Source organism: Solanum stenotomum, chromosome 8, assembly GCF_019186545.1.
Source record: "Solanum stenotomum isolate F172 chromosome 8, ASM1918654v1, whole genome shotgun sequence".
In the NCBI taxonomy this organism is placed as follows: domain Eukaryota; kingdom Viridiplantae; phylum Streptophyta; class Magnoliopsida; order Solanales; family Solanaceae; genus Solanum; species Solanum stenotomum.
Window position 1 is genome coordinate 1,798,648 of NC_064289.1, and position 23,200 is coordinate 1,821,847.

At 34.4% G+C, this 23,200-nt stretch overlaps 4 protein-coding genes across 6 annotated transcripts; 2 read left to right on the forward strand and 2 right to left on the reverse strand.

Moving 5' to 3' along the window:
• Positions 1–2,178: 2,178 nt before the first annotated feature.
• Positions 2,179–7,595, reverse strand: LOC125874515 (RNA-directed DNA methylation 4). Of its 3 annotated transcripts, XM_049555416.1 has the most exons (12): positions 7,452–7,595; positions 7,275–7,355; positions 6,753–6,845; positions 6,577–6,657; positions 5,858–5,949; positions 5,295–5,363; positions 5,157–5,198; positions 3,782–3,933; positions 3,553–3,677; positions 3,013–3,097; positions 2,853–2,926; positions 2,179–2,756 (listed from the first exon to the last, which is right to left on the reverse strand). In XM_049555416.1, the coding sequence occupies exons 1-12, from the start codon at positions 7,552–7,554 to the stop codon at positions 2,494–2,496; spliced, it is 1,260 nt and encodes a 419-aa protein (XP_049411373.1). In that variant the 5' UTR covers positions 7,555–7,595; the 3' UTR covers positions 2,179–2,493. The 3 variants fall into 3 exon arrangements, with proteins under 3 accessions (XP_049411373.1, XP_049411375.1, XP_049411372.1); XM_049555418.1 differs by lacking the exons at positions 7,275–7,355; positions 7,452–7,595 and having other exon boundaries at positions 6,753–6,927; XM_049555415.1 differs by lacking the exons at positions 7,275–7,355; positions 7,452–7,595 and having other exon boundaries at positions 3,553–3,671; positions 6,753–6,902.
• A 693-nt stretch (positions 7,596–8,288) lies between these two features.
• On the forward strand, positions 8,289–9,813 carry LOC125873079 (protein LURP-one-related 7). The gene is made up of 3 exons (XM_049553943.1): positions 8,289–8,772; positions 9,109–9,321; positions 9,560–9,813. Exons 1-3 carry the CDS (start codon positions 8,527–8,529, stop codon positions 9,704–9,706), a joined length of 606 nt encoding a protein of 201 aa, XP_049409900.1. The 5' UTR covers positions 8,289–8,526; the 3' UTR covers positions 9,707–9,813.
• Positions 9,814–9,922: 109 nt separating this feature from the next.
• Positions 9,923–16,168, reverse strand: LOC125873078 (uncharacterized). The gene is made up of 7 exons (XM_049553942.1): positions 15,750–16,168; positions 15,295–15,458; positions 13,424–13,635; positions 12,410–12,664; positions 12,185–12,271; positions 10,895–11,067; positions 9,923–10,422 (listed from the first exon to the last, which is right to left on the reverse strand). Exons 1-7 carry the CDS (start codon positions 16,103–16,105, stop codon positions 10,311–10,313), a joined length of 1,359 nt encoding a protein of 452 aa, XP_049409899.1. The 5' UTR covers positions 16,106–16,168; the 3' UTR covers positions 9,923–10,310.
• Positions 16,169–17,293: 1,125 nt separating this feature from the next.
• On the forward strand, positions 17,294–22,526 carry LOC125874686 (U2 small nuclear ribonucleoprotein B''-like). Its single transcript, XM_049555681.1, has 5 exons — positions 17,294–17,468; positions 18,689–18,861; positions 20,894–20,978; positions 21,617–21,702; positions 22,032–22,526. The coding sequence occupies exons 1-5, from the start codon at positions 17,393–17,395 to the stop codon at positions 22,308–22,310; spliced, it is 699 nt and encodes a 232-aa protein (XP_049411638.1). The 5' UTR covers positions 17,294–17,392; the 3' UTR covers positions 22,311–22,526.
• Positions 22,527–23,200: the final 674 nt, after the last annotated feature.

The following is a 23,200-nucleotide window of genomic DNA, read 5'->3' on the forward strand; positions in this document are numbered from 1 at the left end:
AACATATAATTTACTTGTATTTTAAATATTTCTTTAGTCCTACCAAAATACAACTATCTAAGGTGTTTCTTAAGAAAAAAAATAACACAAAATATGATATAATCAATGACACTAAAATATCCAATAAAAAATAATAATGAAATAGCGTAAAACAAATATTGCAAATTAATAAGTCATAGTGAAAATGATCATAGTTTAAAAGTACTAAATCATACTAAAATATGTTTAATAGGTATTAGTTACATGACTAAATATTAAAGAAAATTAAAATTAGATTATGTATTTTAATTGTCTAAACCTATGTAAAACTAAAGAACAAATATTCAATATTATTGTCATTCTTAGTGCTGAATTGATTTTCTTTTTGCATTAGTATTAATTTGATTTTGATTTAAGCTTTATTATAATTACCAACATATATAGACTATAATCTTTATTGGAACATTAAGAATTCTAACTTTCAAACATGAAATAATACATTAAAAGATAAAAATTATGAAGAAGTATAAGAAGTATTTAAAAGTTATATCAAAGTAATTTTTTTTACGTATAAAATAAATTTAAAATTATATATATAATGTTGGATTGGTTTGGTCTCGGGTTGTTTTTTTTAGTTAAAACCAAACCAACCCAAATATAGTCGAATTTTTTTTTTCAATACCAAATCACTAGTCAGGTTTTTTTCTGATTTGACTTGATTTGCGATTTGGTTCGATTTTCAATTCGATTTTGTACACCCTAGAATACATATGATTTGAAGTCATGGTATTAATCTATGTAAACACAAAATACCCCTCAAATCCATTTTTTCATTTTATTTATTTTCATGATTTTATATTTTATATTTGTGCTAGTAAATTTATTTAAATAAATTAGCTTACAAATTTTATTATTTAGAGGGAGTTGTTTGTTGCTAAATAAATTCAATACAACTCAATATAGTATTTGAAATGCGAGTTGTTTAACATTTACTAATTAAAAAGACAAATATATCACTACATGACATTTGTAATCTTAATTAAATGTATTATTTGTTGATATATATGTGGTTTTCTAATTGTTTGTATTTTGAACAATTTATAAAATTGCATACATCTTAAAGCTACAACTTGAAATTTTTATGTGTAAACGTAGATGATTTATTTGATTTTATTCAATTTTACGATCATTTATTGTTGTTTCAATTTTAATAGTAGATGGTCATCTTTTTAAAATTGAAAATTGATCTGTGGTGAGTGGTTAATTTATTAAGATGACAATAATTTCAACCCTCAAATAATTCAAGTGAGAAAATAGCAAACATGGTGACAAACTTGTTCTTCCCCTAGCTAGTTAGAAGGCCACAAAAAAAATATTGACCGGTAATTATCTATATTAACCCAATTACATATAATAGAAAATTCCATAATGATTCGAGGATATATTTATAAAGAAGCTTTTTTGTAAAATTTTAATTCAAACACAACATTAGATGGAAAACAGTAAACCAAACACTTGATAAAAAAAATAAAACCTCACATTACATCATACATTACTAATCCCTACATTATTAATTTTTGTACCAAATGACACCTAAATGTGATAAATTGTAGAGACAAGGACCAAAATTAGTAAAAGTTATAGAGACATGTTTCACACATCATTCTAATAACTAAACCATAGTTAATTATTACTCACTCAACTATCTAACTCTAATTTTCCACATAACACATTTAATATTTAATTTAAGACCATGTTGTTGAAACGTTTTATTTACTTTCTTAAATAGTGTGTCAAGTCAAGATCAGACAACAACAAAAAAAAAAAAACAAAGAGAGTACTCCCACATATTTTTACCTTATTTATGACTTAATCATGATAAATTAAAATTGAGAGTAAATACCTAGTGAAGTTTCTACCAACAAATAATTACATATTTCCAGCCTTTGTTCCATCAAATCTGACAAGTGTATACTATGTTTGCACTCTGATACCAGCAATTCTCGAAAGAGCACAAACGATACACGCAGGTTATTTGGTACATGGGATATAATACCAAATTTTCGATTAGAGGTATTAGCTAATCCCGAAATTATTTGTACCAGATTGGATACTATCTCATGCTGTGTACCAAATGACCCCGAAGAGTAAGATTTAACGAGTCCACACACACTATTTAACTAGAACTCAAGCTGGACGACGCAGAAAAACGACATAATCATAAATCATTAAACTTGACGACTACAGTTAGAGGTAGGGAAACCCGGCTGAGATTTACAATACTGGCAAAATTATTTAGTTTTAGAAACGTGAAAGCTCGGGAAAAGATCTTTGCCCAATGACATAACAACATGCCATTCACCACTACCCCAGATAGCAGAATTAGCAAAGTACAAAACACATAACTACATGTCATCCCACAACGCAAGGTTAACTATGATCTGCAAAGACATATACAGGTATGCACGATATAGGTACTGATGAGAAATTTTAAACATGGTGTTGTAATGATGATCACCATATGTCCTCATCATCATCAGAATCTTCAACATCGGACTCACCATATATATCACCTTCAAGGGTTGGATCTGCATAATCTGTCCAGTCTTCACGGCCCACATCCTCATTTGTAAAAGAAATTACACCAACAGTTTCAGATCCATATTGTTCCTCAGAAGTGCTGCTTGAAGCTTCTGATTCGTCATTTGATGCCTGGGTTTCATCCTCATCTTCGGATTCCTCTTCATCCGGATAATCATTCCAGGGATTATGTTCAGCTGAAAAAGAAAACTCAAATATCAAACCATTTCTAACAAAAAAGTACCTTAAATAACAAAGATACTAAAACGGAGTGGAAAGGCAAGAGAGATGACCATTGGAATCATCAGACTCATAGTCTGAATGATCAGGGCCGTCATAGTAATCATCATCTTCATCAACTTGTACCCTAAAACAACCACATCAACTATTTTAGTAAGAGCTGAAAAGTAAAGATACCGTATGAAGAAAATTATTTGTTGTATGAATCCTTACAATGGAAAAGGGCTAGCAATATCTTCATCAGGGTTGGTATCATTCTTAACAGTATAATAGTCATAAACATAACCATCTGAAGATGCTGCACAGGAATTAGCATAACCTTCAATACACTCACATAAACATGAAAATAGACAGCAAGCTCCAGTGCCCATTTGGCCAAATTCACAATAGTGACCCTTCCATAGACTCGGGAAGGGAAAGCATTCAAAATTCTATTGGTTAGGAATGAATCCAGAACTCTAGCTGGAGTACCTTTCCTAGAAACATGGCTAAAATGGCCAGTGATGATAGGCTAGAATTTCTACCATTTCATCTTGTTTCAGAACATAAATAATGGCCACTGATGATAGGCTAGAATTTCTACCATTTCATCTTGTTTCAGAACATTAATAAGTTAATGAAATTTATCAAGCTGATAAAACTTCACAGGGCAGTCTATAGCCTATAGAGATTCCCTTGCGCTGGGGAGGCAGCAAATCATGAGATTGAATTTGAAAACAAAATCCCTGGAAAAGCGAAGAAGCAATATAGAACCTTGTTTCGAGACGTAATTATGAATCTCTGACTCAATTTCTTCAGCAGCACTTGGCATGACTTCTCGTAAAAGAGGCAAATATTGGGACATCATCTTGTGATCTTCCAGCTCGGTAGTCCTGCATCTGCATTAATGTCATAAAACCAGCTCTTTTTCATTTGTGAAGGAAACAGATAACACATGCGACAGTAACTTATGAAGCTAGCATGTAATTACGAAAACACTTACTCCTCTTGCACTTCATGGCTTTTTTCTTCAGTATCAACACGAATAACATCATATAGTTGACACATCTCATTCAGCTCTTCATTGTGCATTAGTTTTCTCTTCTCTTTTCTGCTTTTCCATATTTGCTCAAACCGGGCATTTTTCGACAAATCCTAAAGGAGGGAAGAGCAAGATAAGCTAAATCTTAAAAAGCCTTGAACCATTTAATTAGGAGAAAAGATAAGTGAATCTACTATACAAGAAACCACTATTAAGGTTATTCAAAAGCCACTTAAAACCATAAGGTTAATAGAATGAATCAAGTTTGATAATATTGTAATAATGAAAAGAGCAAAGAGTGCTGCCGTCGGCACAAACTTCAAAACCCAATACATGTATGAATTCAATCACATGCACAAACCTCTAGAATACAATATAATAATAGCAAATCAGATGTGGAATTCGCTAAACTAACAATACAGTTTCATAAGCTGGATTTAGCAACAAGCACCTACAGATGCAGAGTTTAAAAAGTTCAGAAGATATGTTGCAGAGTACACAACAAAGTTTGTGACCGCACTATCATATACTAAAAAAATGTTCAGATCATTTTCCACCAAGGTGATTAACAGAAAAAATTTCTTCGTCAATTTTTCCCCACACAATATTCTTTATTTTTTTCCTTGGTCAATCCAAATATATCAGCTAACAATGAATAATATATTCCACTTGCTTATTTTTTTCAGACAGATATGCATATGTCATGTAAACTGTTCCTATAGATAGTTTTGTTTCCTTGTATCAATATCACAACTGTTCAAGTATTGTCATCCTTCCTTCCTTTGGTATTCAATTTTTTTTTGAATGTTAGAATCAAACAGTATTTAAGAATGTCGTTTGGGTATTAACAAGCAAATTACATCCTTAACCACTATTTGATTGTAACATTCAAAAACAAATAGTACCATTGCTGGTGGGAAGTGGCATGTATCCCATGGGATTAGTCGAGGTGCACACAATCTAGACACCATGGTTATAAGAAAAAAGAATGTAAAATTTGTATTATCTCTCTCTTCTTCTTTTTTTATCAGTAAATATTATATTATTATTACTTCTCCTATTAGAACACCAAACCACTTCAAGTAATTCTGTTTCATTCCGACATAAATGTTTCTCCATCAACATAATGGCTTACCTTACTAGAAATTATTACAAAAGACAAAAAGGAAAACAAGCATTCCAAAAATAAAAAAATAGAATAGCAAATTACATGCTGTGTGGCTACAATGCTATTAGCTAGTACAAAAGGAAAGATCCATCCATGAATAGTAACAGTGAAAAAACAATATTGAATTACTACACAAGTAGATCTGATGGTATGGAACTCTGGTAATACCTCTTGCTTTTGCTTTGCCTTGGCAAGTAGTTGATCTTGTTTCTGCACATATCAATTAAGTGCATGCATTCATCAATTATAATTAAGCTGAAGCTCTGGTAGATGCAAACTTGTTAAGTAAATCAAGAAAGAGCTTACCTTTTCTGTCCTAAAACTTCGCCTAGCATCAGATTTCTCTCCGACTTCTGAAGAATCTGCTGGAGCCGACTGATAAAATGCAGCTATTAGAAAACTCATGTAGCTTCTATCAGGGCGAGAAATAAGCTAGTTAAATAATTGCACAAACAACTCAGAAACCCTTTTAAAAGTATGGCTTGATAATACAAGTGCTACAAAATTCTCACACTTCAAGGGTACAAGTACAACAGCATCCCCAATAAGATCCCATAAGTGGGTCTTAGGAGGGTAGGATGTATGCACACCTTACCCCTACCTTTGAGAGATAGAGAGGTTATTTCCGATAGACCCTCGGCTCAAAAGAATTGAAATCAAAGCAGGATTGAAAAGAAAATAACAGCAAAATAGCAAGATGAACAATGCAAAAGAAGCAACTAGTAGTAGTAAAATAGGCTGTGTAAATGGGTAGAGGGGCGGGTCCATTATCCACCGAGTTTAGAAGGTTGTGATTGGTCCAAAGGGCAGGTCACAGACGGATTTCTCGGTTATCAAAAAAAAAAAATGTAGATTATATTACAACTAACCACAAAAAACTTCACGATATCAACAGTGACTTCTGAACTAGTTACTGTCTCCACATGTTGCACAAGTACCTTTCTGCTCTTCAATTCCTCAACTGAAAATAATTATTAGTACATAAGTATAGAAATCAAAAATAGAAAGACCTGGCATGTTACAATCTTAGAACTGCATTTGTTGCTCTTGAACTACAATAGAGATTAGGAATCCACAAAATAACCAATTACTCATTTGAGCATATTTGTAAATAACATCCAACGAACTATACCTCTGTCAACCAGCTGTCTTTTTCTACAACTTCTATCAAACATTTTTCGAATACTTTTTAGAGTTAATGGTCAAAACACAACTAAAGTTCCCTTTTTTTCAAATTTCATATCTTAATTATAAGGTGTACGAGTTCCCTACCTGAAATATCACCAACTATTTATCAAAACACACTTCAACTTTCCGTTGTTCCCTTACCCTACCTGAAATACTAACACAGTTCAGGTAGGAAAAGGATACAATTGATAATTGAGGTGTCTTCTTATAAATCGTTGGTGATAGTAAACTCGAACCTATTTGATAGTGCACCTCGGAAAACTGAGATATTTTAAGTGTGTTTTAATAATTCAACCTACTTTTTAACTACAAAAGTAATTTTTAGATACTATGTAAATTCAAAAAAAGTCCGAATTCTCATACTGAACTTTAAAGTGTTAACCATCAAAATTCAACAAACCTCTACTTGAAGATTCATCGATTGAAAGCTTTGCAAAGTCGAGCAATGGTCGTTTGGCTGGCCTCTCATTGATTTCAAGCCCTGGCGGTGCACAACAGTTGGAATAATTAAAAAGTTAAGCTTCAAATAAACCAAAAATAACAAAAAGGTTGACTGTGAAAAACCCTAGAACTTACAGAAAGCGTCAAGTCGAGACTGGAAAGTTTTTCTCTTAACCCTAACAACGACGAGCTTGTCTTCCTTTGCCGGAACAGAAGAACTCTCTGCGACTGCAGCCATTGATGCCGGAATGAATGTCAGCGGCGGTGTTTCACGAGCTACTTCGACTTATATAATTGGGACTTCGAATATATTAATATTATATGAAGCTGGTGGCAAATTTTACGGAAAATAAAGAAATAAATGTTTTTTTTTTGTCTAATATTATACTCTCAATTATTGAATTTATTTACATTTACATTTAACATATTTTAAGTATTATTAGGAAAACTCCCTTTTTAATTTATTTTACTCAACATTTCATAAATAGGTAAAGCGAAAAATTATAATGTAAAATTATTTATTTATTAAATTCTTTTTGTCTTCAAGCTGAGAAAATACTGGAGAAAGTTCTCGTATGTTCATGTTCATTTATTTTTTTATACATTTTAATTTTTTAGTGAAAATTTTGGTTCCTTTACTGTATAACATTAACATACCTTTGCATGAAGAATCAGAGATTGAAAGCTTCGCAAAATCAAGCAATGGTCGTTTAAGTGGCCTCTCACTGATTTCGCTCCCTGTTGATGCATAAGAACTGGATCAATTGAAAATTTATGATTCCAAACAAACTGAAAATAGCAAAATGTTGACGGTGAAAAAGCCCTAAAACTCACGTAATACGTCACGACGAGATCGGAACCTTTTCCGATCAGAACTACCGGTGACGGGCGGATCATCCTTAGACGGAAGAGAAGAACTTCCGGTAATTGCAGACATTGCCGGGAAGAAACTTTACGGCGAAGTTTCGCGCGTTCCGTCGGGTACAATTATCGTGATTGTCAGTACTTTTTTTTTTTTACAAAACTTTGGCCTTTTATCAAGTCACATAAAAAAATGAAGATAAAAAGATGATCTGTCAAAATATAAATTATTTGATTTATTTAAGTTAAAACGTTGGCTTAGAAAATCAAGTATACATTTATTTAAGTTAAAACATTGGAGTATAATTCTTTCACAATGATATATTTACATCAAGTATACATTTTTTTAATTATAGGATGATAGATCTTATTTTACAAAATATAAATTTATGAATCATTAAAATCACAATTTTGAATGTAAAATCCTACTTTTGAATTTGAGATTTAAATTGGTGTTGAAATGGAAATTTTATAAATGAACATTGATTTTAAATCAAACTTAAAATTGAAATTACAAATTTTATAACCAAACATACTATGTTGTAGACTCTTGCCCATTGTTATTATGTGATAGAAAGGAAGATATCAAAGGAAGTCCCAAAACGACAATAAAGTTATCTTTATTTATTAATTTAAGTCATTAAAATAATTATTACTAATATTTAGATTAGAGTAAATTATCTACGACATATTTCTTAAGATACAACTTTTTGATACAACTTTTTTTAAAGTCTAGGAACACAAAATATTTTGTACATTAAAGTGCATTTTGGGGAAATGAAATTTATGTCAAATTGTCACATTTCTTTAATATTAATCAAATTGAAATATTTTCTAACCATCTCCTATATTCGCTTATAATTACTAGTACAAAATATCCCTTGTTGCCAAAAGTAATTTATAAAGTTAAATTCGTCCAACTTTTAATTTGATTCTTGTCGAAGCAAAAACGCCGGCGAGCTCCAGTCATTGCCATCATCATCTTCAAAATTTTCCGTCTCTTTTGGTGGAGTTATCCTTACGGAGTTCGTCAATTTTAAGCTGATTGATGGGAACTACTGCTACGCCGGAGGAATGGCCGCCGGACGGGCAATTCCCATTTGATCTTTTTGTATCGAAGAAGTATAAGTCCTTCTGGGATGCTGGAAACATCCAATTTACCGATTCTGTTGGCAATTTGTTCTTCAGCGTTGACCGTCGTCGTCAACCTCAGAATTCGGCAGCCCAGACCCACCCTCAAAAACTAATTCTTGATGCATCGGACAATACCCTGATTCGCTTAGTTCGATTAATTGTAAGTTTTCTTAATTGGTAAAACCCCCCAAGTTTATAGTCAGAAACTGCTTCTTTATGCATCTGATAATACTATCATTTGTGTAGTTCCATTATCTTTCTCTGTTGCTGATTCTAATTTGTTGAGACAATGTTTAGCTGTTTACCTTAGGAAGGAAGAACAACTACTAAAAGAAAGCTCATTTCTATGTGCAAATGGTTCTTTTGTGATAACAATGTAGAATGTAAACACATAAGGTTGGAGCAAAAGGGTGGGAGTTGGGAGGGGTAAAAAAATGTAGAATGTATATATTTATCTTCTTAAGATGTGTGATGTTATTTCTTTCCTGTCTTGTAGAAAGGATCATGGCAAGGCCTTATGGTAAGTGATAATGAAGAAAAGGAGTTGATGTTCAGTGTGAATAAGACGCTAAATACATTTACTAAACTAGAGTTTGACATATTCCTTGGTGATGGACATGTTGAAGGCGCAGAGGCTGATCTTAAGATGAAAGGTTCCGCCTTCAAGAGATCCTGCACCATCTACAAAGGCAATTCCATAGTAGCTGAGGTATTAATATCCCACACATTGCAGTATAAAATCTTGTCTGTGGGTCGTTGTGACATTTTGCCATATATTCGTTGTTCCCTGGTAGATCCATACATGTAGGAAACTATGTTTAGGGTCGTTGTGCTTGAAGGTGTAGGTTTTGAGTGAAGTATTTAGATATACACAGATCCATATTGTGTTCTTATTTCATGTTCGTCATATGTTGAGTTTTAACCTGCTTCATTGTACTTGAATGCAGACTAGCCTTATGTACACACTTGGATTCAGGAAGCATTTCATTCCAAGGAACAGATTTCGAGTAACCATATTTCCCGGTTTTGCTGAGCTTAGCCTTGTTGTGGCTTTGGTTGTAGTATTTTTTGACAAACGGAAATTTTGGCTATAACCTCTCAACAAGATGGATGGCAGTGTAACAAAGATAATTAAACCCTCATTCCTTTTTATTTCAATGTTACAAATTTCATATGACAATGTTGCAATGTTATCTTTTCCTACATAAAATTTCAAAATCTGAGCAAACAATTTTCTCAGATAACAAGAGACATTATTGTGGGAACCATGATCGAAGAACTGTCATCTGTACAGCGGTAAATCTAAAAGCATCCACCTTGCTAAGGATAAAACCTAAAAATTCAAAAGGTTTAATGTATTGTGCAATTACAACATTATTGAATAAATACACCAGGTCAGAAAAACAAGCAAAAGGAAATGGAAAGAACAATAGCCCAGTGTAATGATGTATAATATGAATCTGTGGTTATGTTCTAGATATCAAAGCATACAAACACAGGCAGTATATGCCAAAACTAGCCTAGAGTACAGAGCTAAATTTCAAGAAGTAAACCTCACTGTTTTCTCTAGAGAGTTGGTCAAGAAAGCAGCCAGATTATTTGTTGCTGAGAATGACCAGATTCACAGAGCATTAACAGATGCAATAACTTTCCTGTTAAAATCTCAATGTTATCTGTTGAAGTTCGATTCTTTGTGGTTCATCGCATGAAAGGAACCAGCCATCTCATTTCTGCGCCATTTCCATTTGAAAGATAATAAATTTTCTTCCAGCTTTGTTCTGTAAATGCCTCACGCTGAATGAGTCGTTGTCTGTCAAATGAGAAAATTACACAAGGAGAGTTAGTACTAAACAGTGTTGTTCTGTGGCCACATAGCATAAGATAGCTTTATGAAGCAGAACTTCAACTAAGTTATAAATCCTAAAAAATAACTCTATGCTCCTTCTCTTGGCATTCCATAGTTCTTCGTTTTTCTTTTGTCGTTTTCAAAGAAATGGTTCAAACTTTTATTAAACAGACCACTACATGGTTCTTCTTCTTCCATTGCTTTTTTGCTTGTGTTATCCTTTTGATGAATCAATTGGTCATTCCTTTTCCTTCTTTTTGGGGGATAATTCAGTTGTTCACTTCCTTTTCCTTATTTAATAATTCAAATGTTTCTTTGTTCCTTTTCCTGTTCAATCTTAAGTTCTATTTTCTTCAGTATTTATGTGGCGAGTGAATGGTGACAACAGAATCCTCGCTATTCACTCTTCCTTAGGTATTATGAGGAATATGCACACCTCAGGTAGTAATGACAAACGGATGCAGCTTCATCCACACTATAACGTGGGAAATTGACGCGAGCATCTGCAGGAACAACTGGTAAGTCTTTACGCAGCTTCCCTACAGCAGTTGAATGCGAGAAAGCACCCACCATCATATTGTCATGAATCATGGACCTAAATGCATTCACCTGCATATGATGGTACTATGTCAGTGACCACACTTTAACATGCAAGCTACAGTAATAAGATAATTTTAACAAAATGTAACAATTTATCAAAAAAATTTACAGCCATGCCAAACAAAAATAAGATGCATCCTTAGTTGCTTATCAATGATCAAATCTCTTGCAGTTAAGTGAAAAGGTGCTACTTGTCAAGTGTATCAAATAATTGGAACAAGGCATTCCATAAATTGACATGTTAGCATTTATGGCACTGACAGAAGAAAGACAGCTAATTTGCCAGTGTGCCACGCCAAAAAATTGATGTATGTCACTATGTCAGGCTAACAAAGGTTCCGAGCTCCAAAAAATCAACCACAGCCGTCTATGCATTGTGGCGTAGCCTCTTTGCATCAAAGTCAAGTTCTGAGCCCCTGCCAGTGAAACAGACCTCTAATGACTCTAGAGAGCTCTTTGCTTCACTCCTTCCGAGTCAATACCATGAGGCAAAAAGGGGACATTTCACATTAATTTTTCGACTTTGCTCAGCCATCCATCTCCTTTCTAAACATTATCTATACTAGAAACATATCCTAATAATTCAGAATAAGAACACATAATAATCGCATTAAAACCCTCATTTTCCATATGTTTCAGCAATAAGGATGGCACTACAGACAGTATCACAAAAATTTTGGTTGTCATTTCGTGTAAATACTACATTTTCATTGGTTACAGTACGGCATAGGCCACTAGTTTTGTCCACCTCATGCATCTAAGTAAAGTCTATTGAGTCTGTCCTAGTTTCAAATTGGGAGCCAGCACAGGAAATTCCCAATTCCTGATGAATCCTCAAAATTTCCCAGATATTCAGTAAAACTTTCTTCGTAACATTTAGCGTTTATATTCTCAGTGTTCCCAATCAGAATGCTCCAGAAATGTGAAATCAGAAAGAGGAAGCATAACGGGATAATTTGCTCCAGGGACATCCTCCTAGATCCAATTTAGCAGACTAACATATTTATATCAAACACAATGTCTTGTTGTTTAAAATCAAATAAACTGATAGCCAAGAAAACAAAGGCAGGAGAACTGTGTGAATAATTAACGAAGTACATTTTTGAACACTTAAAGAACAGCTTACAGTTGCAAGTTCTCTAGCATGAATAGGTCTGCAAGAACGAACAGTTACTGGCTCCTCATACTCGCTGAATGTGAACCAACTGTTGTACTGTCCATGACCAAAAGAAAAATCAGGAAAAGGGATGCATGATCAATATCAATAGAAAAAGGAAATTAACCCTAACCCAGGAATGATTCAAGGGATAGAAACAAGAGGTAAAGTCACAGCGAAGTGTATTTTTCTCACTTGATCAACAGCAATAAGAACAGGCATGTCCTTGACAAGGGATAATTCTTCCCTCAAACGAACTACCACCCCAACAGCTGCGTGAGTGGAATTAAGCCCGACCTGAACCAGGTCAAGAAGAGTATAATCTTCTGGTATTTGTACCACATCAGCACCCTTCATCCATCCAACACCAGCTCCCTCTCCCAATGGAATAGGTTCAAAAATTTTGCAGGGTATTTTTTGGAGGTGATCCTTATTATACTTCAAGAAATCCTGAAATGAGAGAGAAAATTATATCCATGTTTAATTCTTAGACTTGTAAGCAAATACAGTAATTAAAGGATATTATTTCTCCAGAAACAACTAGCACAAGATACTATATGAAAAAAGAAGCAGATAAATATATGGATAATATCAGGAGTTTGGTATCAATCTTATTTGTTTGAATATAGAAGTTATGCTAGACCTGCACCTGTATACCTTACAAAAAATTTCACTTTCATGTTTATGGAATAGGATTAAAATGGAAGAGATCCGTAACACAAACAAAGTCAAGCACTAGATGGAGGAGATAAGAGTAATAGTGAAGTTATGGGGAAAACATGCAGAAATAGTGATCCATATTTGCTACATGACATTGAAGAACAGCTTCAGATTCTTTTTTCTAAAGCAGTGTATGAAGATCCACTGGGTATACATAGCAGTGCCAAGTTAAACAATTTCTGAGTATATCCTACTAGCAGATCTTTTTCTCACATCCTGGTGCGCTAAACTGTTTCTGCATAAATTATGTAATATTTGAAACAATAAGTAAAGAGAAGTTGGGTTCATTCAGTTACAGAAGTCGAAAATGTATGACAGTATCAATTAACAACAACAACATACCCAGGGTAATCCCACAAGTAGGGTCCGGGGAGGTAAGATGTATGCAGATCTAAGGTCCACCCTACCTTTGGATGACAATATCAATTACCAAATGAAATTTAACTAGTCAAACTATGTTTCATATATAAAAAAAATACAATTTCTTGCCTGGAGAACATTTGCTGCTTGCACAGGAGTATCCCATAATCCTGTTTTAGGATTTTTATAGAAAAAGCCTCCATGAGTCCATTCTCGGCCTTTAGGAACATAAAGAACTAGCCAACCTTCATCACGTGCCCAATGAACAAGCATTGCAAGGGCAATACTCTTACCAGAACTCACAGGCCCATCTAATACAACTTGCTTTCGAGCTTTGAGACCTGCAAGTTGAGGAACATTGTCAATCATTTCTCCTAATCATGAGTTCAGTAAAATCAGCTCATAAACAACAGACTTATTCGGATATCAAATGAAGTGGAACACATAGCAGGTTACAATTTAATTCTTCTTTCTTAAGATAAATTAAGCGATCTTCTTTAAATCATTACACAACTATAAGTTGAGATATAAAAACTATTTTGAGTGTCACTAGGCCTCTGCATACTCTTGACATCATTATAGAGGATTTTATCCAAGGGAAGGAAAAATAATTTCCAAGGACTAGGAAAAGACTAGAGAAATAACAAAAGAAGAAAAAATCATGAGGTCTCAAGTTCGAATCCAAGTGAAGAAAAAAAAAACACTACGTGATTGATCCTCATATGCTCACTCAAACATTGGTGGGCAGAGTTATGCAGTGCCCATTAGCTGGTGGAGGTAGAGGGTACCCGGTGGAATTAGTTGAGGTGCGCAAGCTAGCCCAAACACCCACCATCATTAAAAAAAAAAGTGAAGCTACTGAGTATAGTTTATTAAGAAACAGTAAAATCTGGTAATGTAAGGGATGTTTTATTTTGCAAAATGATCCATGAGTCCTGGGCAGAGACTCAGCTTTAGCTCTGAGATGATAAATCAAGTAAGTTTTGATACTTCTGCAAGCAGCAAAAGAAGGGTCATAATGGCAGCTTAAGTTGTAAACCAATGCAGATATTAGGAGGAGAGAAAGCGCAGGTGATAAATGTAATGTAAATTATCGAACCGTCTTTTTCCTTCCTTCCATGGGAAGATATATTCTAGGGTTTAGCTTAATTTATATTTCCTACTCGACGTGTTCTCTTTTCCAAATTTGAGGACATTGACTCCTCCCCTCATACTTTAAGAAAAGGAAAAACATTTAATTTTAAAAATTTGAAAAACAATGTGGAATGATAAGTTCTCTGTGGATGAGCAACACATAATTTGTGGGTTGAAGGCATGTCACAGGTTCAAACTCTACTGCCGACAAAAGAATGGTCCATTAAGTGAAGAAGGGTAGAGCGGCAGGTCCGTTATCCACAGAGTGTTGAACCATACGCCACTGATCTTCAGCTTCAGGGACTTCTCGGTTATAAAAAAAATAGTTCTTTGGTAGATCAAGTCTTTAAACAACCTTCCACACTAATGCAAACCATTTAAAAGTTTTTAAAGTGAATTTTTCCATCCTATAAAACCACGTTCTGCAACCATCTAATTATGATTTCTTGAAGAGTTCATATTGCTGAATGTATCCTTATGAATTGAAGCTCATACCTCCAATTTACTCTCTTCAGTCAGTTCCAGCAAACTAGTTCAATCTAACCTTCTGTTGAAGGCTTATTTACTGATAATAAATCAACAAACTTGAAGAAACTAAATTCGCTTTAGTCAATCAATTATGCTGGAAGCCAAGTAAGTTGGGGCCAGCTACATGAATCATATGTAACCATCTAGTCCATTATTCAATACTAAGTATTCAAGGCAGACTAAGGGTTCTATGAAAGTAGAAGTTCATACACCACTTAACCACATTTCACATGAGTACTCCTGACAAATACAAATCTTTTCAATCATAATTCATTATATCTGGTAAGACAGAAAATGGACCTTTAAACATATGCAGCACAAAAAGACAAAGAACACACCTTTAGTATTAGATTGCAAAGTAGGATCAACAACCATTCTAAAATTATCTCGAAGATCCAGAAAACTCTGGCGTATTAGCAATGCATCTCTCATAGAGTCACCGAATTCCTTAAGCATCCCCACTGGTAATCCCTCTGGCAAAACTCTCTCCAGCTCTTCCCTCCTAAAACAACCATTTCATGAGTACAGACACAAACCAGCTTAGCAACCAAGTAAATCCAAAACTTTAATTCCACGTGTAAGAGCTAACACTGCACCCACTAAAGCTTTGTTACAATTTGCACAGGTTTAGTATAAGCATATTTTTCACTCCAATATATAGTTTGAGCCAATCAAAAACATTTTTTCTATGATACAGTTCAAGCTAAAGGCAATTGCTGCATTCACTACTCGATAAAACACATCTTCATTCGTCAATGCTGGCCTAATAATGTCTGAACAGAGAAAAATGTACCTGAATTTCATGTAAGTACATGTATCTTTTTTGGTAAGCTCAGAAATAGAAGTTGCGGAAGTGAATAGTGGACGACCATCTGGACCTATATCCAGTGATTTATCCTTCTCGTCTTCTTTGAGAGCGCGTGCACGAAGATCCTTATTGAGCGTTTCAGCAGCTTTGGCTCCTGCTGCAGCATTTTCGTGTTTTATATCCGGTCTGAAGTTGGGCTTCTTCGGGTGTGTGCTCGTCGCGAAGGTTCTGGAAGAAGAGAGCTTGGAAGATGCTGAGATTGCTGCCGGTATACGGATGTCTCCAGTGGTGGGATGGGATTTCGCCGCCGTAGCGGCTGATCGGAGTATTGACCGGAGCATTTCTTCAGGGTTTTGGAGCTCAAGGGTTTTAGCCGGCAAATGCTTCAGTAGTGTTGTTGCATTTGATGAGATTGGGAAATTTGAAAAAACATTGAGGGTATTTTTGTCCTTACAAAAAAGTGTGGGTATGCCCAAATAGTAAGGTCCATTTAGATACTCTGATTATTTGCACTGTATAGCCTTTTTTAGGCCACTCTTTAAATTAGTAGCTAAATCATAAAGTGATAAACTCCAAAATTTGAATGATTATTTTTCAGATGAATTTAGTTCACTGATCTAACCAGGGAATTAATTCAAGAGTTGCATAAAAAAGTCCATTTGTATAGATACAATTCATAATTACCTATAAATTATTTCATCAAAATATGTTTACGTTAGACTAAGTTTACGTATTCATCATAAATTTTTACACTATTTTCAAATAAAATTAAGACCTATAATAATGTATAACCCAAAAATAGAATGATAACCCGTTCATTACAACAAGTTAAATCACACTAACGTATTTTAAAAAAAAACAATATTATTATATATAACTTCTACTCTATTTAATTAATCCAAAACATTTTATATGTGAAAAAAATGCGATTGAAGCACTCATTGACCACATGAATGAATCTACAATGTAGACCTATCATTCTATCTAGACCAATAATGCAAAAACTAAAAGATAAGTGATAATATATTCCAACGTGTTAATTAATATCGATATAATAAAAGTTCTTTATAATGTCAATATATAAATTAAAATCTATTTGATTAATCGAAAACATATTATGTGTGAAAATATTTTATTAATCATTTAAATCAACCTTTATCCAGTCTCACTATCTTCCCATTCTCTACTCAGTCCTCGCTTTCTCTTGAACAAGGGAAAAGAAGCATAACAATAACTTCAATTAAACAAGCTCGTCAAGACTACCGTTCAGTTTAAACCAATAGTGTTTAAATCGAATATCGTATTAATTTATTATAAAAAGTTAAAAGCTATATTAACCCTTACTTATAATATCAACAATGTATATAACTAGTCTATTTTTGGTTAACAATCAACAAAATGTATTGCAAGTTTGTAACATGGGGTTGAAGCACCCTCTTGGGCCTTGACCACATCTTTCTATGGGCCGGTTGTCAATTTAAGCCCACCGACCAATAAACCCATAACCCACTTTGTGTTCGCCTTTCTTGTACCTCCAAACTCTTCGAATTTTGTGGCGCACATTCAGAAAACACAGAGAAGAGCAAGTGAATATACATACAGATAGAGAAGAGTTGCTCTGGTCGGTAATGATGCTTACAGGAGACATACCACCGAATCAAACTATTTACATTAAGAACTTAAACGAGAAGGTCAAGAAAGAAGGTAACTTTTTTACTTTCTTTTTTTTTGAAGATTTAAGTTAGGGTTTTAGTATAAATTCGAATCAGGAATTGTTCAGGCTGCAAAATTTCAGCTGTTTATGATCTTTTCATACATTTACGCGTTGTTGAATAGTTGTAAATGGCAGCAAAATACCATATAAATCCATTGTGTACGAGTACTAGATGGAGTTGTAAGTTGGAGAGGAGGAATTAGAGAAGTCATAATAGAAGGGTGTGTAGAATATGTATGTTTACCCGGGGTAAAGTAAAGGGTAGAGTTTCAAGTGACTTGTAAGCGCAGATTGTCTTCCATGAATGTTGGGTCAAATTTTGTAAGCCATGTACCTGGGAGGAACTTATTAAAAGGAAGGGTTTCCGCTTTTGGCAGCCCGTGTTGGTTGAGAGGAGCTGGACTTTGAATAAAGCAAAGGTCTAGTGGTGTTTTTTCCCAGTCACATTCATGGATTCTGTCAAAAGAATACAAGCCCTTTTGGGGTGAATTGGATTCTGCAAAGTTGGTGTTAACTGAACCTAGTATGTTAGGGGTGCGATAAGTGTGAGGTTTTTAGAACCCCTATTTGCTTTAATAGATAAACTCTATGCAGTATTGGAATAGAATGTTCCCGAGTGGAGTTGGACAGATTCATTAGGGAACACCAACTAATTTGGGACTGAGCAGGGAAAATACTCTTCGATTTCATCAAGTTTTCTGGTGATCATTTCCTTCTTATTTTTGTGCATTTTTGCCTCAATATCCATATTATATCTTTGTGTTGAGGGTTAAACTTGGCATGAAAAAAGATGTACTTATCAAGGAGAAAGTTTCAAGGTTCGCTTTTTTAGTGTTCTATCAAGTACCGAAACTCATGACTCTTATGTAACACTGCCTTGAGAAATGGTATTCTTATTACAACAGAGTTTTGCAAGACCCAATTATTGGGTTGTCTATTTTCTTTTGCTCATTTGTGCTTTCAAATGCTTTTTTCTGTTTGTTTATGGTGTGCGTGGAGTTTTTTTATGTGTACTGGCAACGATGCCATTTTGAACCATTTCTGTTATCTAATTTCGGAAAATGCCAAGCATCCTCTGGCTTGTCTTTTGTATATGAGAAATTAATGTGGAATATAATTATTAACTCTTACGGTTTTAATGGGTTTGACAACAGCTGTTTGCAGGAGTATGTACTTTGCTATATGCTAATGGTTTTTTCTTGTTTTGCAGAGCTAAAGAGGTCTCTGTATTGCTTGTTCTCGCAGTATGGGAGGATTGTCGATATAATAGCTCTTAAGACTCCCAAACTTAGAGGACAATCATGGGTTGTGTTTAGTGAAGTCACAGCTGCCAGTAATGCTGTGAGGCAAATGCAAAACTTCCCATTTTACGACAAACCAATGGTGAGCATAATGACAGTTGGAATTGTGATCTGTTTCTCTTGTTCATTTTTAATGTACTAACATGGCTGTTGTAGCTTAATTGTTCAAAACGTCCTGCTTCATTGTCCTTATTTTCTCTATCCATCTCCTGAAGTATGTGATGATCCTTTATCAACTTGTTATGTCTATGTGATATCCTTTGTCCTATCAGAAAAAGCTCTTACTATGTCTACTGTACAATAGTTCTCTAAATGTATCTTTTTAGCTTGGACTGCCCTGATTTCTGGTTTTATAGTCTGTCCCTAAGTCATGTAGTCCTTCAAGATGTGGAAACATATGGCTGACTCCACACTTTGCTTAAAACCATTTTATAATTTTTGATAAATACCTGCACTTCATTAAAAAAATATACCAAGTTATATTACTAAAACTAATACTAATACAGTATTTGTCAAAAAGGTATGCCAAACTTCTTTTACAGAATGTGGTAGTCCTCACCCTAACTACCCTGCTCAGGTGCCAAATAGTGCCTTTTCCTACTTTGCTTCAATGGTGACTCTTACTCCCGATCGCATGGTTGAAGGTGGAGGCCCTTCTCACTAGGCTATCCATCCCTTGTCTGCCTTAGTTAATGAATTTATTGATTGATCTATTAATTATTATTTTTTTCCTGATTATGGTTGTGCTGGTATAAAATTGAAAATATAGCTGCCTGCCTGAACATTGATAGACTATGACCTTTAGTCAAGTTATGAATTATTATTCTTATTAAGGACCACGGAAACATAATGTATACTAAAACGATACCATTTTGGGCCTCAGGGTTTGGCATAGTGGTAAAAGCGCCTCATGTTGTATGTAGGTTGTGCGCTCATCGCATTTGAATTCTTGTTGAGGCAAAAGCCTAGTATTTAAGTGGAGGAGAGGAGACAGAATGTCCCATTATCCCTCAGAGTATCAAATCATGCACCACTGGGGATTTCTCAGTTATAAATAAAATAACACCATTATAAGATCGGATACATGTATGCTTGTGTTTTGTGTGAATTGGCTTTTTGTACCAGTAGGAATGTGCAAGTTCAATCTTCTCTGGAGTCCGGACATATATAAGCTCTACATAGCTAGCTAATGAAGATATGGACTAAGACCCACAACAATCTGCTTAACCTTTACAAGCAAAAGAAGACTCTGGAACTGTGTAATAGGGTAAAAAGAGTATCAGATTAATTCGATATGACCTGAAGTTTATCAACTGTTGTTAAATGGGAAGGGTTAGATGTAGGTTTCTGACATAATCATACAGAGTAAAGCGCTGCATCTGTTACTCATTTTTGTCTAAATCCTTATCACCTTGTGCTTTTAGGAAGAAACTCCTCAGCTTTGTAGAATATAGAAGTCACAAATATGCACCCTCTAGAGTAATTGTATCTGGAAAGCTGTCTCATCTTGTTGCTTGGTTTTAATACTCCCTCCGTCCCATTTTATGTGGCAACATTTGACCGTACACGGAATTTAAGAAATAAATTAAGACTTTGAAATGTTTACCAAATTGCCCCTTCAAAAAATAGTAATATTAAAAAGTAGACTCACTTTTCTCTCTCATAAATGTATTGGAGTATTATCTTTAAGATTAATTGGGACCAACAAGGGTAAAAGAGGAATTTTACCTTTAAATACTTACCATATAAGGAAAAGTGACATTCTTTTTAGGACTGACCAAAAAGGAAATGGTGCCACATAAAATGGGACGGAGGGAGTATTCAATTTTTGGAGCATATCCTAACTATCTTTGTGCTTTGCGCATGTCGGGCCCAAAGTGTCTCCTCTAGAGTTGCATATCAATAACCTGTATACAAGTGCACAGTAGACACTATGGGCTTCTATCTTTCTAACAATGGGACTTTTTTAGTTTTAATTTCTCTGGGACTAAATGTTTGTATTAATTGCTTAAATTGGGTTGCTGTCCCAAAAAAAAAAATTGGCTTGCTGTTGTTCATTTTATATGGTGTAGAACAGTAGAAAGGTCAGTGACTAAGCTTTTGATATAATGCAGCGGATACAATATGCTAAATCAAAGTCAGATTGTATTGCTAAGGCAGAGGGGACCTATGACAAGAAAAAGAAACAAGATGAAAAAGGTGACTCATTCTGTTGTATATTATTCACCTGCTCCATTTCCTCTTAAGCTTCTCATTTTTCCAAAGTGCATGTCATGGAAAGTCATCTATGGAAATGTTTAAAAATGAATCTTATAGTCCAAGAGGAGCACTCTTTGCTGAAGCTAAGAGCATTCAAACAAACTAAATAAACATTAATTACTATTGTAATTTCTGTATACCTTTAAGATTTTCCTTCTGGCAAAGTTCTTTTGTTACAACTGAGCTAAACAGAATATTTTATAGTTCAACTGAAGGGTCTTAACAGAATAGTACTAGATGCATAATCCTTGAGTAGCACCTGTCATATTGATTGTGATCTTGTCTACTACATCCACTTACAATTTTCTCATCATTGTGGGTGCCTAATGTACATGATCGTAGAGAAAGGCAACTACAATCATGGAGTAGTGATGAAAAACTTTGTTAGGAGTATCGTAATCATCAGCATGCATGCATTTCATTTTATCACAATCCTCGCAGTTTCCAAAGCTTGATAGTGTTGCAGTTTTGATGAACCACTTGTGTATTTGCATTGCATGCATAACTTTTAAAATGCATTTGCCAGTTATTTTGTTGACTTCTAGTGATCTGGACTAACTTGAAATATTAATATGTAGTGGAGAAAAGGAAACGTACTGAAGAAACTCCGCAAACTGGTGCAGCTAATGTCCCAAGAGCTGACAGTAACGGCGGAGGTCCAGCTGTAAGTTTGTTGCAACTTCATTATTTGTTTCAACTATTGCTTTTTTTCTTTGGTTTAGTTGTACAAAAACCTGCCTCTCCTTTGTCCATAATTGTGCGATTGATTGTCCATATGGAACTTCAAATGTAGTATGACTGCCTTTGTAATGACCCCAAAGTAATGCGCTCACAGCCTGGTTATACTTACACCCATAGCTCCGAATGACTAGCAGCTTGACTTCATGACAACTTCCTATATGTTACAGTTGATCTCTTTTTGTTCAACATTATTATCTGAATATGCTCATCTATTATCTTCATTAATTTCATGTTGTCGAACAACTTTTGCAGGCTGCATCTCGACAAGGAAAGCCAAGTGCTCAAGATGTTGCAGAACCAAATAATATCCTCTTCATACAGAATCTGCCCCACGAGACAACAAGTATGATGCTTGAAGTGCTCTTCAAACAGTATCCTGGCTTTAGAGAAGTTCGAATGATTGAAGCAAAGCCAGGTATTGCGTTTGTGGAATTTGGTGATGATGTCCAGTCTTCAGTCGCCATGCAGGCGCTTCAAGGCTTCAAAATCACACCCCAGAATCCCATGGCAATCACCTATGCCAAGAAATGAGCATTCTTAATTCCAGTACATGCTGGTATTGTATGTTCACCCCATAGGTCAGATGAGAGGAAGATGTAGAAGGCCACATGTATTATACACTTGAGCAGGCAGGCTTCTTTTAAGCCTTGAAGTCTTTTGGGTCTTTGTAGCTAATTAAAAATGTTTTAAACAATTTGATTTTATGTACTAGTGCTGCCGAATCCTAAGAAAATAGGTGTTTGATTGTCTGGTATTTTTTTTATTTTTTTTTTGGCAATTCTCTTTCTCAATTTGAGTTAAATCAAATATTTGTTTTCTTACATTATCAAGCAAGTAGGGTCTATTTAACTTCTTTTTAACTTAAAGTATTTTTACTAAGATAATGGATGATCGACAAAGCAAAACGCAAAAGGTGAGAGAGTGAATGCATTATAACTAGGTTCTCCGGTTTCAGAATATGAGCTGCTAAATATTTTGCAAAATTTCCAAACAACATATTCTCCATTTTTCAATAGTGACTGTCAAAAGCTTTTTATATTATAAAATATTGGATATCACCTTGATCTAATTGACGGACTAATGCACGTTCTATAAGTTGATTATTCAATAATTATAAAATCATTTGAAAAATGATTAATCATGAGTTATGTGTGTAGCTAAGTTGAATAATGTTTCATTTTTTACATTTGTTCGTTATTAGAGAAAGGATAGAGAGGAAGAAGAAAACAGTGATCTTCATTTTTCTAATACACAATATTTCATAGTCTTACTAGTAGTACTGATAGTTATAGTAATAATTTAACTTTTTCCTAACAAACAATATTTGGGCCAACAAGGTCTAAAAGGTAAAAAGTACAAACTAAAAGGACTTCAGTGCAAATATTATTATAAAACGTACACAAAGGTAGAAAATGCGTTGT